This window comes from Empidonax traillii, unplaced genomic scaffold (genome assembly GCF_003031625.1).
Source record: "Empidonax traillii isolate 1590-97213 ecotype Southwest subspecies unplaced genomic scaffold, ASM303162v1 scaffold683:size364172, whole genome shotgun sequence".
Lineage (NCBI taxonomy): Eukaryota > Metazoa > Chordata > Aves > Passeriformes > Tyrannidae > Empidonax > Empidonax traillii.
In genome coordinates, this window is record NW_020955876.1 from 347,186 (window position 1) to 362,740 (window position 15,555).

At 51.2% G+C, this 15,555-nt stretch overlaps 1 protein-coding gene across 2 annotated transcripts; it reads left to right on the plus strand.

The window, feature by feature from the left end:
* The first annotated feature begins 240 nt into the window (after positions 1-240).
* On the plus strand, positions 241-6,905 carry ANKK1 (ankyrin repeat and kinase domain containing 1). 2 transcript variants are annotated; one of them, XM_027899694.1, is made up of 8 exons: positions 241-455; positions 2,004-2,298; positions 2,709-2,860; positions 3,732-3,781; positions 3,879-4,034; positions 4,258-4,376; positions 5,033-5,078; positions 5,433-6,905. In XM_027899694.1, the coding sequence occupies exons 1-8, from the start codon at positions 268-270 to the stop codon at positions 6,779-6,781; spliced, it is 2,355 nt and encodes a 784-aa protein (XP_027755495.1). In that variant the 5' UTR covers positions 241-267; the 3' UTR covers positions 6,782-6,905. The 2 variants fall into 2 exon arrangements, with proteins under 2 accessions (XP_027755495.1, XP_027755496.1); XM_027899695.1 differs by lacking the exon at positions 241-455 and adding an exon at positions 947-1,007.
* The last annotated feature ends 8,650 nt before the right edge of the window (positions 6,906-15,555 follow it).

Consider the following 15,555-nt stretch of genomic DNA (forward strand, 5'->3'; position numbering starts at 1 on the left):
GGGATTGCTGTTTGCCCCACTTTGGTGTTCTTTGAGCATTTTCCCACAGAGAGGGAATACAGGAGAGCAGCTTTATGGCAAAGCAGGAGTTAGGTCACGCAGCTCCTCTGCATGGTAAATGAGAGTGACACACAGGATCCTCCTCCTGGCAGCAGGCAGCAGGGCTCACCTGGGCTGACTCCCCAGGCAGGGCAGGAGCAGGAGGAGCTCCTTCCTTCCCCGCTGACAGCACCCAGGCAGCAGGCAGAGAGTGCTGCCTGTCCTGCCATGAGCGCCCACAGGGAGCGGCAGCTGGGCAGCCTGACCGTCTTCAACAAGGAGGACTTTGAGGATGACTGGGTGAAGGTGGCCAGTGGAGGCTTTGGGCACGTGTACCAGGTGAAGCACAGGAGGTGGAGGACAGTTTATGCCGTGAAATGCTCCCCGTACCTGCTGCAGGACTCCGGCATGGACAGGTAACAGCTCACACTGTCCACCCCACTGCCCGGGGTGCTTTGGTGCTCTCAGGGAGAGCTTCATGTGGCTGCTGCTCCTTGGGCAGCCAAGCTTTTGGGACCCAAAGGGAGTGGGAAAAGCACGGGTGGTGTGGAGTTCTGCCTCTCTTCCTGTCTGAGGTGTGGATGTGCCAGGGGGAAGGAGCACAGGGAACAGGGTTACTCAGAACGGTTGGTGCTGGGATCTGAGGCTGAAAGGCACCCTAAAGGTGGACATGTGGGTAAAAACAGCCTGATCACTTGGTTGCAGCTTTCACTGGACACTGGGACTGGTGTGTGTCTGTTAAACCAAATCAGTCATTACAAACATCAGCTTTAGAGCTGAGGGACAGAGAATTTACAGCTGGTTTTGCTGGACTCCCAAAGCTCTGCTCCCTCACTTGCTGGAGCTTCCAGACCTGCTCTTTCCTCTCACTGGGGCACCTGCACCTTCACTTTGCTTTTTACTCTGCCTCTCACCTGCAGAGACTCTTCTGCTGACCCACCTTGGGACTGGAGATGGAGCAGAACCAGGTAATCACAACCACTGCTGATAACACATACAGTACAGTTGGAAAAACAACTGAATTGAAAAAGTAATTTAATTTAAAATTTTACTGCATTCAAGCTGGGAAAATGCTGCCTGCTTAAAAATCTCACCCTGCTGTGATTTCATACTACTGACAACAACTGAGATGGGTCAGCCTGAGCAGTGACTGTCCTCAGTTTGCACTGGTTATGCTCTGCAGATATTACACTTGCATTTTGTTCTTATTTGGGGGATGGAGGGGTGGAGTGTAAAAAAGAGTCTAAATAATCAGTTTTACTTCTGCATCTGCCAGTTCTTGTCAAATACCTGCAGTTGCTCCACACCCAGGTACGAGTCACTGCGGGGAGCTGCTGGAGGGAGCCTGGCAGAGGGCTTTGCTTGGCTGAAGCATCTCAGGTCTGTGAGTGGCTGGAAGCTCAGATCCATTCCCAGGGTGTGCTTTTTAAAGGCAGCCCTGGCGCTTCACTGCTTGGCTGCTCTCAGAGTGCTCTGGGCACCCCAACTCGTTGAGCAGGCTGGGAAATGCAAAGCTGCAGTGGAACAGGTCTGCCCTCAGTGAAGCAGGTCTGGCAGAGCTGGCAGTGAGGAACAGGCGTGTCTGGGCTCCCTCTGGGACCTCGTTCACCCTGCTCAGGGCCAGGAGGCTGCAGGCACAGGTGGAGGCACAGGCAGGGCAAGGCATGGCCTGGGGACACCGCGGTTCACTGAGCTCTGCCAGCTCCTGGCGCCGTCAAACATCCCTTGGGAATTTCACAGAACCCCAGAAAGGTCTGGCTTGGAAGGGACCTCAAAGATCCTCCAGTTCCACCCCCCGATGTGGCTGCACTGCCATGAATTTAAGGGGCAAATTGGGGTGAATCTTTCCGGGGTGGGCAGGGCTGGATATCTCTGAGCTCCCACAGAGTTACTGAGCCTGTGAACCAGCTGAGGCAATGTCTCAGTTCCACTTTCTGTTTTACTGTTTATTCTCACTTTTCCAGGACCAGTATGAACTGCCTCATGGAGGAGGCGACCAAGATGGAGAAAATCAAATTCCAGCACATCGTCACCATCTACGGGGTCTGCAACAGCCCCCTGGGGATAGTGATGGAATACATGGCCAGGGGGTCCTTGGAGAAAATCCTGCCCACTCACAAAATGTCGTGGCAGCTCAAATTCCGGGTTATCCACGAGATGGGCTTGGCTATGAACTTCCTGCATAGCATGACACCCCCTCTGCTGCACTTGGACCTGAAACCAGGGAACATTCTCCTGGATGGGAATATGCACGTCAAGGTATGACCTCACTGGGCGTTTGAAGGGACGGGTCAAACAAGGGAAAGGTTGTTTTTGCCAAACAAGTGCAGAATCCTGGCATATCGAGTTCTTCAGGAACACCCCATGAAAAATTGGCCAGTGGGGCTTATAAGGAGCAACTGGCAAACAAATTAAATGATAATCTCGAGGTCAGCCTGGGAATCTGTGCCAGACCTGGGAATTTAGGGCTCCAGCCTAGGAGGAAACGCTGCTCTGCTGGACCCAGTGACAGGGACTGAGTGCAGTTTATCAGGGTTTCACCAAGTTTCAGCTGCCTGGACCCTCCCCACGTCCCTGATCCTGAGGGAGGGGGGCATGTCCCAGCTGACAGGAGGAGGGGTGAGGTGTGAGCACCACGAGGGAAAGGCTCTCACTGTTTGTGCCTGCAGATCTCAGACTTTGGGCTTTCCAAATGGATGGAGCAGTCCAGCAGGATGCAGTACATCGAGAGCTCTGCTCTGAGGGGCACTTTGAGCTACATCCCCCCCGAAATGTTCCTGCAGAACAGCAAACCCCCAGGAATCAAATACGATGTGTACAGGTAAGGGCTGCCAGAGGGCACCCAGGGAGCTCCCTGAGCCCTTCCACAGAGTGAGAGGCACTGCCCATTGCCCCATTTGGGGTAAATCCTGGTTTATAATGTGGGGAACAGCCTGGCAGTGATGGGGTGCCCCAAACTCTGTGCTGGAGACCGAGGGGGAAGGGGATTTTCTGTGGCTAATCATCATCCCTTACCAGCAGCACCCATCCCATGTGAGCTGCTGACTGTATTACCTCAGGTGCCATCACACCCTGTTTGGTTACTGGAAGTTATTATAAAAATGAGTCAGATTAGAGCCCAGAACACACAGTGTCTGCTCTTTCATAGCAGTCGCTGCTTGCTTTTAAAACAACTGTAATATTGCTTGTCTGCTTCAGTATCCAGCTTCATTTTGGTCAGTAACAGATGGAGAAGAGATTTCAATGTGATTTTTTTTTCCTTTGGGGCAGAGAGCTTTGAAGCATATTTACACAAGCTACATATAAATGTCTGGAAAATCCTTGTCTCCTTGGCCTCTACCCCAAACAACAACCGAAGGCAAGAAGCAGAGGAGGATTTGCATGGCCACATGAACTTGCAGTGGTCAGGGCCTCTAAAACCCAACGTGAATGAAGTGAAAAAAAGGCACTGAGAGCCCAAGTTGGACAAGAAAGGCTCAAGGTCACTAATTCACTGCACCGACCCTTTTGCTGGGGCATCAGGGACGTGTGAGATAGAACCATGAGACCTGATCCTTTTGGCCTGGGGGGTGAAATCCGTCCATCCTGAAAGCCCTCTTCCCTAACTTCCCCATTTCTCGAGAGGGTAAAAGCAGTAAGTGCACTTTGTGTACACATGGCAGTGACTGCTCACCATCTCCCCTTGCCCGCAGCTTCGGCATCGTCATCTGGGAGGTGCTCATGCAGAAGAAACCCTATGCAGGTAAATGCGAGCCCCTCCCCCTGGCTCTGCACTTGGGGAGCGTTCACTGCAGCTGCCCTCACAGAGGAAGAGCCCAGTGTGTGCTGCTCTGTTCCAGGAGCCAACATGATGGCCATCATAGTCAGGGTGGCGGCGGGGAAGAGGCCTGGGCTCGAGCTCATCAGCGACGACTGGCCTGGGGAGTGCCAGCAGATGGTGGACCTGATGAAGAGGTGCTGGGACCAAGACCCCAAGCAAAGGCCAAGCTTTTCAGGTGGGAATGTGATGGGATTATCCAAAAACCAGCTGCAGGGATTAACCGGCTTGTGTGTCACTTCCTCGGTGACATCTCCCGAGATTTAACCGCCTGGTGCCCTTGTGCTGTCAGGCATCCTCTCTGTCTTTTTTCCCTTTCTTCCCACGTGGAAGTCTTGTGTCCTGCCTGGGATGGGAGCCCCTGGGCAGCCTGCAGAGCTGACAGAGTGTTGCTCTGGCAGATATCCCTGTGGAGACAGACATGCTGCTGGCACTGATACAGAGCCTGGTGGTGGACCCGGAGAACGAGCGCCTGGTCAGGAAGATGTCCCACAAACCTGCCATCTCTGGGAACCAGCAGGTGAGGAGAACTCCCCAGGGCCACTCAGGAAATCCCACTGAAATCCCTGTGCTCAGCACTCCTTGAGAGTGTTTCCTCTCTCGTCAGACAAGGGCACTTCAGCACCTTTGCTCAGTGTGTTTGCACAGGTTGTGCACCTGCAATTTGTTTATGGGGAAAAGAAACGTGCAGGTTTTTCCTACCTACCAGAGTGGAACTGTGTCCAGAACTCAGCTTCACAGAGGGAGAAACAGGGGCTGAGAACTGTTGGCATTTAGAGGTTTTGCCAAGCTCTGCAGTCAGCAAGAAACAAGAGACCTGAGCACAGAGCGTTGAAGAGGTGGGGGGGCTGGGGGTCCCTAAAAACGAGGGAATGACTTTGTGATGCTGCCACAGGCACGTGATGCAGAAAGGAAGCAGAATATGTGTATGTTTAGGAGCTCATTGATACTCAGAGATCATTTTCAGGCTCCCACATTTCTATTGTGTCCTAATTTGCCCAGCTGAGTTTTGGGTGCAATAATATTAATACAATGATAATCAATAATAAAAATCATAAACCTCGACTGATATCACAGAACTCTGGAGCAGTAGCCAAGGACTGTGTGCAGACATTATAGAATGCAATTGAGCACCTTTGTCTTATGGCTTTTTCTTTTCCCCTTCCTGAAAACAAGAGTGACAAAGAGGAGTTCACCTTCCCCCGAGACACCAGGAGTGATGGTGAGTAGGGGACTTTCTTTATGGCTGAAAAATAAAGCAGGGGAAGCCTACCAAAACTGTCTGGTCTTTGTAGGAGGATGTGGCTCATAAACTTTTCCATGTGGGTGATGTTTTAAGTTAAGGAAAATGAACTCTAGGGGAAGGAGCAGATACAGTTCCCGTGAGGGAGAGGCCACATGTCCCCCTGCCCTCTGAGAGGCTGCAGAGCAGTGGACTGGCCTCATTTCACACTCCCTGTCTCTAAAATGCCTTTGTTTCCTTTCACTCCAGGAAGAGTCACAGGCTCTCCCTCCCTCTGAGCGGTGTCACTGGGGTTTACTCTTTTTTCCTCCTATTTTTCCTCCCTGCCTTTAGAAACGGATAACCAGGAGGTTCCTCTCCCACCTCCCTACAGCGAGGCTGAGAGCCCAGAGGAGATCCTGTCCGAGGAGATCTGCAGGGTCCACGAAAACGGGCTCACCCTCCTTCACCTCATGGTGATCCAGGGCAACGTGGAGAAGGTGAAGTTCCTCCTGGGCTGCAAGGCCAACGTGAACAGCCAGGTGGGCTGTGGCTACACCCCGCTGATCATGGCCGTCCAGAAGAGGCTGCCCGAGATCTGCTCCGTCCTCGTCGAGCGCGGCGCCGACCCCAACGTGCCCGACGAGGACGGCTGGACCCCCCTGCACTTCGCCGCCCAGAACGGGGACGACAGGACCGTCCGGCTGCTGCTGGACCACCAGGCCCGCGTGGACGCCCAGGAGCGCGACGGGTGGACCCCCCTGCACCTGGCGGCGCAGAACAACTTCGAGAACGTGGCGCGGGTGCTGCTGTCCCGCCAGGCCGACCCCAACACCCAGGAGGCGGACGGGAAAACCGCCCTGCACGTGGCGGCCTGCTTCGGCCACGTGGGGCTGGTGAAGCTGCTGGCCAGCCAAGGGGCCGACCTGGAGAGGAAGCAGAAGAACCTCAGGACCCCCCTGCACGTGGCCGTGGAGAGGGGCAAGTTCAGGGTGGTGCACTACCTGCTGAAGAACGGCACGAGCGTGAACAGCCTGGACCAGAACCACTACAGCGCCCTGCACCTGGCCGCCGTCAGGGGCAAGCTGCTCATCTGCGAGAAGCTCATCAAGCACGGGGCCAACGTGGAGCTGAGGACGGACAAGGGCTGGACCCCCCTGCACTTGGCCTCCTTCAAAGGGCACGTGGAGATCATCCGGCTGCTGCGGCGCAGCCGCGCCCGGCTCAGCGCGCGGGGCAGCGCGGACTGGACCCCCCTGCACTTGGCCACCCGCTACGGCGACGAGCCCGTGGTGCGCGAGCTCCTCAGGGGCGGCGCGGACCCCAACGTGCCCGAGAGGTCGGGCTGGGCCCCCCTGCACTTCGCCGTCCTGAGGGGCTCCTTCCTCACCGTCATCAACCTGCTGGAGTGCGGGGCCGACGTCAACGCCAGGAACAAGGTGGGCTGGACGCCCCTGCACCTCGCCGTGCTCAAGGGCAACATGGCCATCGTCAAGACCCTGATCAAGGCTGGGGCGCTGCTGGACGTGGAGGACATGACTGGCTGCACGGCCCTGCAGCTGGCAGTCAGGCACCAGCGGGAAAACGTCATCACCCTGCTGCAGGGCCACGAGCCGGGGCTGAACAGGCCGGGCAGCAGGACTCTGGTGAACGATGCGAAGGTTTCGAGACCCAGACTCGTTCCGGGAAGGACAGATTTGTAAATTCATCAGCCCTGGCACTTATGACTCGAGTTTCCCAGTGTCAGGTGGTATTCCCTAAAGCACCTTGTGACTTTGAGCACCTGGTGACTACTTTCCTTTTTTTTTTTTTTAAATGGAAGTTTCTAAGCATGAACAGTAAAGAGCAAAAGAAAAATGAAGCTGCAGAAGGGAGCTGACAAGTTATTTTCCAGGGTCTGGCCAAGCTTGTAGAACACTTTGCCTTGGTGATGCTGGCTGTAGGCAATGCTTTCCTGTTTAATTCTTGCTGTGCAGGGATGGAAAGGGATATATGTAGTCCCTGTTCATATGGGCAATGCTGAAGCTGTGCACAGCATATATACATGTCTTCCACGGATTTTATTGCTTTTATTCCATGTTTTCCTACAGAGAAAATCGGTGTTACAATGACCTTGGCACATGTGGGAATTGAATCATGAGATTCTCACCTGCTGCTGGAAATAGGCACCAAGCATATGGTACAGCAATGTGTCAGGTTGATGACATCTCATTTTTGTAACAAGAATTAAATAAAGCAAGGAAGGAAAAAAAAAAAAACCAAACCCTAGTAGAGAGTATTTAAATGGATGCAGCACGGAGAGAAGGAATTCCAGAATAATGCCACTCCATCCCTCCAGGGCTCTGAGGGGACTGCACTGTTGCCAGTGCTTTCCTCACTCACCAGAGCAGGGCAGGGCAGGAGGGACAATCACACTCTTGTGCATGAAGCTGGTGCCCAAGGAACCGAGGGAAGGCTCCTAATTGAAGCCTAAATGCCAAGGCCCTGAGCGGCTCTCAGGAACCACCCTGGTGTCTCCCAGGGATCTGGGAGGGTTATCCAGCTCTCATTAGTCAGGGAAATCCTGCAGTGTGGTGACTGAAGCTGGTTGTTGTTGTTGTTGAGCTCGGTGAGATGATCCAGTCCCTGTTCTGCCTGCCCTGTGCCAGGAGGAGCTGACACTCAGGGTGGCTTCAGTGCCTCTATCATGCAGATTAGAGGGCAGTGGCTCCTGTCCTCTCCTCACAGGAGAGTGGAGAAGGCAAAATCTTTCTGATGTTTCAGTTATTTCCTCAGATTTTTTAGATAACTCAAAGTCTCAGCATAACTGAACTAAATCAAGGGAGTGGTTTCCCCTCTTTCGTTTTGTTTGGTTTTCTTTTATTTTGTTTGTTTGTTTGTTTGTTTGTTTGTTTGGCTTTCCTGGGGTTTCCTGCAGGAAATGAGCAGGATGGTAGGCCAGGGAATTTGGTGAAATGTGCCATTCAGGTTCTCGGAACTTGGGGAGCGCAGCACGTCTCGCTGGGATTCTCAGACCTTTCTGTGCAGCTCTTTCCCTCAACTTCAGCTCTATTGATTCAGCAAATGTCTCCACTGCTTAATATCGTTTGAAATATTTACACAGCAAAAAGAAATCCAAATTGCCACATAATTCATCAGCTCCTTTCTGTCCTCACTCCAACAGAAAGCCAAAACTCATGTGACACAGAACGTTCTCTAGAAGAGCTTAATTAAATTTATAATGAAAATAGCAGGGGGATTAAGAAGACACGAGGGAAATACATTCCTCTTGCAGAGCATTACAGAGGTGATAGAAGCAATTTGCAGAGAAAATTACCTGTTTGCTGCTCAGTTTCTATAGAAATTAAATGAGTCTTTACAAACTCTGGAAAAGTGCATTGCAGCCTCCGCTCTGTGACTGCGCAACCTGCAGCTCGTTATTCCTAAAATTAACTGCGGGTCTCCATCTCCCCCCACTCCCCTCCACCTCCAACCCCCCTTATCAGCACTTTATCAGTGCTGATAAATGCGCTGATGGTCCTATCCTGTTCTCACCCCAGGCAGCTCGTGCCAGGGGGGTTGTTGGCAGGGGGCAGTGGCAGGACAGGAATCCCTCACACAGCTCTTTTGCTCTTTTCTTGGGGGCACTGCTTGGATTCCACGGGGTGTTCTGAGCTGGGAGGGACCACGTCGAGTCCAGCCCTTTAAGTGAACTCAAAGAGATCAAAATTGCTGACCCTCACGGCACAAAAATGGTGTCTTGGAGGTGCCCAGAGCTGCCTGGGTGAGCAGTTCCTCACTTTTTGTCACTTTTTCCTGCTTTAGCTTTGGGGTGACCTAATTGCTCCTTCCAGGACCCAAAGGGAGCCTAAAGAAAGATGGAGAGAAACTATTTACCAGGGCCTAGGAGTGACAGGACACAGGGAATGGCTTCCCACTACCAGAGGGGCAGATGGGACATTGGGGAGGAATTCCTGGGCCCTGGCACAGGTTGGGCAGAGAAGCTGTGGCTGCCCCTGGATCTCTGGAAGTGTCCAAGGCCAGGCTGGAACAACCTGGGCTAGTGGGAGGTGCCCCTGCCCATGGCAGGGGGTGGAATGAGATGATCTTCAGGGTCCCTTCCAACCCAACCCATTCCATGATAAGGAATTTTTCACTTCAGAAATGTCCAACCTTACTGAGTGAGAGGGGACCTGTCGTGTGTCACACGGAGCAGCGACATTTCCGAGGTAAAATGAGATCAAAATGTGGGCATTTCAGGGCAAAGTTTGGCTCTTCTGGGGGGGAAACGCTCATGTTTGGAAATGAAATCCCTTTGCATCTGTGTTCTGCACTGCTCCTGCTTCCCAGTGACTGCAATTTGTTTGTTTGGCACCGCTGCAATTATGCAGGTATGTGATGAAATTAAAATTTAAGCAGTCCCACATTTTTAGAGGAAAACAGATCTGAATAAATACAGCTCGGGGTGGGGGGGAGTTTATTTTTAGCAGAAATGCTTGTTTTTTTTCCATAGCCCCTTAGGTGTGGAAAATCAAGATGTTTCTGACAGCAATGATGTGAATGTAGGAGGGAGTGATTTTAATGTAAGAAGAAATAGTGAATTCTATGTGTTTCTTTTTATTCCAAGGAGGTGGTTGTAGGCTCTGTACTGTATCAGACGTCAGTGTGAGACATTCCTGACTCCCTCCACAGCCTTTTCATGGCCTGACATAATTAATCCTGCTCTGGCTGCTCTCTTTCCAGACTATCCAGCACTTACCTGTGCTGCTCCCCAGCTTTAGGGAGTATTTTAATCCTCTTCCTTTGAAACAAAGCCACGTATCACTTCAAAAAGCAGCTCCCCACCCAGCACACGGGTGTGAGCTCAACTTCCATTGGAGTGATGGGAAAAAGGGGCCTGACTGGCTATCAAGGAGCACTTGCTGTTTTCTCCTACCAGGAATTTCACCCCCAGCAAGTTTAACATCCTTTGATTCTTTCATCAGCTGCTGCTTTCCCTTCTCGTGGCTCAGAGCACAGCAGGGAACCCTTCTCCTCTGCAATTTGCTGCTGGCCTCGTTCTCTTATTTTTGGGGAGAAAAAAACCCAAACCTCAAACAAAGCCATGGTGTTTGAAGCCTGACAGCATCTGCAGCCACAGCCCCAGGGAGGGCCGAGGGCAGCACCCTGGGGACAGTCTGGTGAGGGGATATCGTGGCCCCTGGAACACCTTGCTCTGATTTCCCCTGAGAAAACATCAGTTGGAGGTCACTTCCATGGGCAACAGCTAAAAATGAAACAAAACAAAACAAAAAAAAGAAACAAAAAAATATTATGGATATTAAGAGAGTTTAGCTGTGACAGAACTGAAGTTTGGGACATATCTGGACTCATTCCATGGCACTTTTACTGCTCTTCAGCACAGGCTTATTTCTTAACAAGGCAGAGGGGTGTTCTTATCACCGTGAAAATTTTATTGCTATTCTTTGGACAAACTTTAATGTCTGCTCCAAGCAGGGGAAAAAAGAACCTTAGAAGGAGTTCAGGGAATCAATTTTCTCATTTTGGAAAAGACTCCAGTTTGCCAAAAGGTTTTACTCAGACTGACCTGCCTTTATTTTGCTTAACTAGCTGTCTAACACCCAGTGTGATTCCCCCCAGGAGAGCTGAGGAGGTCTATTTGCTGCCCAATTTGCTGCTCCTGTTGGCTGAGCCACAGTTGTGTTTTGCTCGTGGCTCATCCCTGGACACTCCAGGGAGGGCAGGAAAATGTCACAGAACGTGAACCCCCTCAGACACGTCCAGAAAGTAAGAGGGAGAAAATCAACAACAGCCACCAAGGGAGGAATAGAGAGATAAAAGCAGAGAAAAGGTGGAATTCAGCTAAAAACTGGAAAACTCCCCGTGTTTGTGGGAAGAGGGGGAAAATTCAAATCTACTTTATTACGCCTAAAGTTTAGACGTGGATTTGGGACTTTTGGAGTACATGCAGTCAGGACTGGGGGATGAGTCCTGCTGCAGAAAAACCCCAGCTTTTCTGCTCCTGAGTTAACCTGTCCAGGGTGCCTGTGCACCCCCCCAGCCCAATCCCACACAGCTCCTCCTCTGCAGGCACTAAATCCACTCTAACATCCCCTTTAACAGCGGGATGAGCCCCCTGGAATGGGGGAGTCCTGTCCCACTGCTGGGACCACCTTGGTGGCACCACAGTGTTTGTGACTGAGGGTCACGAGCTCTTCCCCAAGGCTTTGGGCCTTCAGTGCCTGGTTCTTGCTTCACTCAGCCAGCCCATCCTTGGCTGGGTGAGGAGGAGCATCTCAATCAGCCTCCCCCACGGAAAACTTCCCTCTGCCCTTTTTAATTAGGAGGAAGGTGGAATTTACCCACATTTTCCCTGATACCTCTGAATCATGTCCCAGTTCCCAGCGCTGCACCCCCTGTAATCTTCCCCAGTGATTCTGGTTTCACCTTTGAAGTGATCTGGGGCTTGTTCATCACCAGAGCAATCAGACGTGTTTCTCACCAGACACGAGCTGAGTGTTCCCTGCGATGGGTGGGCTCAGGCACAAAAGGCATCTAAACAGGTTACAGGCACTACCTGAGCCCCAGCAAACCACCCTCTGCATAATCCCACCTCGTGGCAAGAGCCAGGTAGGCGTGTTGGTGTCAGCATAATGAAGGAACGTGCCCCGGAGCATCTGCCACCAGCTGAGAACACACACAAACCCAATTACTGCAGCCCAGCAAATTGCAAGCCACGATAATTCACTTAGAAATCTACATCCCCAGGTTAATTTGGTGTGACTTTTTGCATCGAGGCTCCAGCCTTCATGGATTGCAGGAGCCAACTCCCTGTTCTTCTGCTCCTGCTCTGTCGTTCACAGCAAACCACGGTGCGAAGTGGGTGTGCAGTGCCACAAAGGCAGCGACATTTCTGCTGGTGTCTCTGCTTTCAGCCAGCCTACTCGCTGGCTTTTGGGTTCTGAGGCTCATCCCCACACTCTGAAGTCGTGTTTGGGGTCAAACCCTCACGTTCTGCCCCGTATCTGTGCTGTTCCCCCCCGGTGAGCACAGCCCAGAGGGAGGCAGGGGCAGCACTTTATCACCAGCTCTGTGTGTCACTGAATCATCTCCTGCAATGGCTTTGACATGGGCCCAGAAATGTGGGTTTAACCTGCTCCCCAGAGCACGTGGCACCGTATTTCTGTCACCTTCAGAGCATCCCTGGCTGCCCCTGCTGGGAGCAGAGTCATCCTTGTGCCAAGTCCCTTTACAGGACCCACAGCAGCTGCTTTGCCATCTTGCTGGTTTGGGGATATTTTTTCCCAGCAAACTTGAAGAATTCTGCCAGATCAAAGTCACTTTTCTTTTTGACTAAAGCTCCCAGAGGGAGGGAGGGAGGTGTTCTGAGAGATGTACATATTTGTTTAGACTGGCACTGACTGGCCATTTCTTTGCACAGACGAGCTCTCAGCTCATAACCTGTCTCGTTCAATCACACTTGCAGCTCCTGGATTTTCCTCTGAAGCTTTATACATTTTCCAGCTGGTGGTTTGACAGAGCTCTCTGAACTCACCCTCACAAGAGCTGCACAGAGATTCTCTGTGTTGCTCTTACCATTTGGAGACAAGATTAAATTTATGGCTAAGATCAATTTGGCTTTTCTTGCTTTCCCCCCCACCATGGTGTGAATAAAAAAAAAATGCAGTTTCTTGGCTACATTATTAAATAAGTATTAACAATGGTTGTTATGAAGCATCTGATGCAGTTACAGAAGCTATGACCCCACTTTCTCCCAGGTGATGCCTGCAGCCCTTCACATGTGCTCTGCACACAGCTGAAAGGGGTTTATTTGGAATGACACCCCAGGTAGGAAGCAGAGACAGCCTCGAGGACACTTGAATTTTACTGGTTAATTTTTAACCCCCTGTGCAGGGGTCACTGTGAACAGCCCACAACACCAGCCATGGGAGAAAGGACCTGCACAGAGCCTGGATCTCCTCTGGATGCACTGAAGTTTGATGTGGCTCCTGTCTCTGGGGCAGGTTTGTTCTGAACAAAAGGGCAGTGCAGGTGTGCTGGGGAGGGACTAAAGCCAGAAAGGTGCTGCTGAAGGTGGCCCTGGCCCTGGCAGGGGGTTGGTCTTTCAGGTCCCTTCCAAAGCTCCCCAGGGGATGGCAGTGAGGGGGTGGAGGGGGCAGCAGGCTCGTGGGTTGGGCACGGGGATTGAAACCAGCAGGTTGCTGCAGAGTCAGGATTTCACTGACCTACCTGAACCCCACAGTCCCTGCTGCCATCAGCTCCCTGCCCCTCTGCTGTGTCCCTGTGGCACAATCCCCACTGCCCTAAAGCTCAGAACCTCGAGCTTTTCCACCCAGAGCCTCAGCACAAACCCTTGGTGCCCTTCTCTGAGCCTGGCACAGAGTGGTGCAGCTTGGCTGGCAAGGGTGTCCCCTCCCCAGCTCATCAGAGCCAGGGCTGCAGTTGATTAGTGCAGCAGGGAAGCGATGCTAAGCCGGGGTAAATGTGCTCCCTCCCTTTCATTATCCCACTTTTCCTCCACGGGCCCAGCGTGGCAGCTTGGGAATGCAGAATGTTTTTCCCTCATTTAAAAGGGCCTGGGCTTCGCTTTGCTGCTTTAAGTCTCTTTAAAGGCATTTCTGGATCTGTTAATTATTCATTATACCTTAATTATATTTAGTCCACCATCCAGCACTCTTTCTTTGGTGGAGAAAGTTGTTATTTATGAGTCAAAAGCTATTTAGGAAGCAGACAGTCTGGTATCGTCAAAAGACTTGGGGGAGCAGTTTAGATTATTAAAAGAAGCTTTGATTAAAGAGAGGGAGTTAATTTAACAAGTGTAACTGGTTTAATTTTTTTTAATTTCTTTTTTTGCTGGATGTGCAGAACAAAGCACATCCATGGATCTGTCAGGCCCCACCTGAAGCTGTAAAGACTCACTCAGATGCCCTGGGAGACGGGCAGGTCATTCTGTTTTATCTCTTTTGGGTGGTGTGAATGGTGTTTTGCAGTCCCCAGCCTCAGAAATAAAATCTGGCTGCAAGGGTGAAGTCAGAGGAGCTGCCTTTGATCCTGCCAGGCTGAGGCCAGACAGGCTGAGAACAAGTGGTGTGTGTCCTGTTTCATAGTGGAATATCATTTATTCTGTTGTGTCAGGGAGGGGAGGGGGTCACTGGAACCCCTAATTTTTCCTCAGTCACAGTGGCACTGACTTGAATCATCCAACAAGAATTAAAGGCTCATTTGTACTCAGTAGCTCTGGAGATTTCTGGTTTCTGAGGACTTCAGGGCAGGGATTATCTTTATCCTATGTTGGTTGAAAACAGGTATTAAAACCTTTGGCTCATGCCAAGAACCCAAAATACCATTAAACTGAAATTTTAGTTCATTAGTTTTTGGAAACAGATCATTTTCTTTCCTAGGACTGGGAAGGATTTTCTTTTTTATATTTTTTTTCATTACTCTTTTTTGTATAAAGAAACTAATCTTTAGACAAAAGTGCTGACTAAGCCAGGCTGAGGTTCACCTGCACTGATATCAAATATTTCAGTGGGTAGCTTGAGAAAACAGAGCCACAGTAAGTGCAACATAGATATAAAGATTCCTGAATGAAACAATGAAGTTCTCCAGCGTGGGTCCTCATAGCTTCAGGCTGAACAAACACTGTCCTAAAGACAGACTGGGATAAGGGAGAAAAGGGAAAAATGCAACTTCTCCGAGAAACAAGCCAAAAAAAACCCGACAAGATCTCACGTGAAGGTGGATTTTCCTGTTTGTGTCTGTCCTGTGTGTCCCTGGGGTGTGACCCCTCAAACTGCTGGTGTTAAACAGAACAGAAACAGCCATGGAACACCAGGGTGGCTTGTGCAAGTCTCTGTTTAATGACAGTGCTGCATGAAGACATTTGTTGGTGTCGCACGTACCTGGGACGGGCATTTTCACATTCCTGGCTCCTCAGGGAGCCGAGTCTGCACTGCAGCTTTCCACCACGGAGGTAGTGGCTTTATTTTTCCTGTTTTCCTTTTTTTGTTTGGTTGGTTTTTTTCCCAGCAGGATTGAATAAGCTGGTTAGACCTACTGTGGTTAATTCAGTCTCCAGTCAGGAGGATGAAGAGCGGAGTGGGAGCGAGCAGGCAAGCGGCAAACACAGTGCAGGCAGAATTCAGTGGCTTTTCATTCAAACCTGTTTGGGGGGGTGCCCAGAGCCCCCCTCCCGGGCTTCAGCAAGCTGGGAATCACAGGGAGGAAAAGCAGGAACGGGAAGACTCGATAAGCAGAACTAAAGCTTCAGTTATAAATAATAATGAATCACAAAACAGGGGCCGTAGCAAAGGGCCTGAAGTTCTGGGAGGGACAAAGAAACGGAATCTTCTCTTGGGGGTGTCTTAAAAACCAGAGCCATCCCCAGTGTGCCCTGCCCTCAGGAGTCTTTGGGAAAGCGGGGTGTTATTCCAGAGAGGAAGGAACAGCAAGGTCTGTATTTGCCAGGTTCAGCTCT

Coding starts and splice junctions, on each gene's coding strand:
- ANKK1 (XM_027899694.1), top strand. CDS start 268: ATGAGCGCCCACAGGGAGCGGCAGCTGGGCAGCCTGACCGTCTTCAAC. Junction 2,299..2,708: donor ATGGGAATATGCACGTCAAG/GTATGACCTCAC, acceptor TTGTGCCTGCAG/ATCTCAGACTTTGGGCTTTC. Junction 4,377..5,032: donor CCATCTCTGGGAACCAGCAG/GTGAGGAGAACT, acceptor CCTGAAAACAAG/AGTGACAAAGAGGAGTTCAC.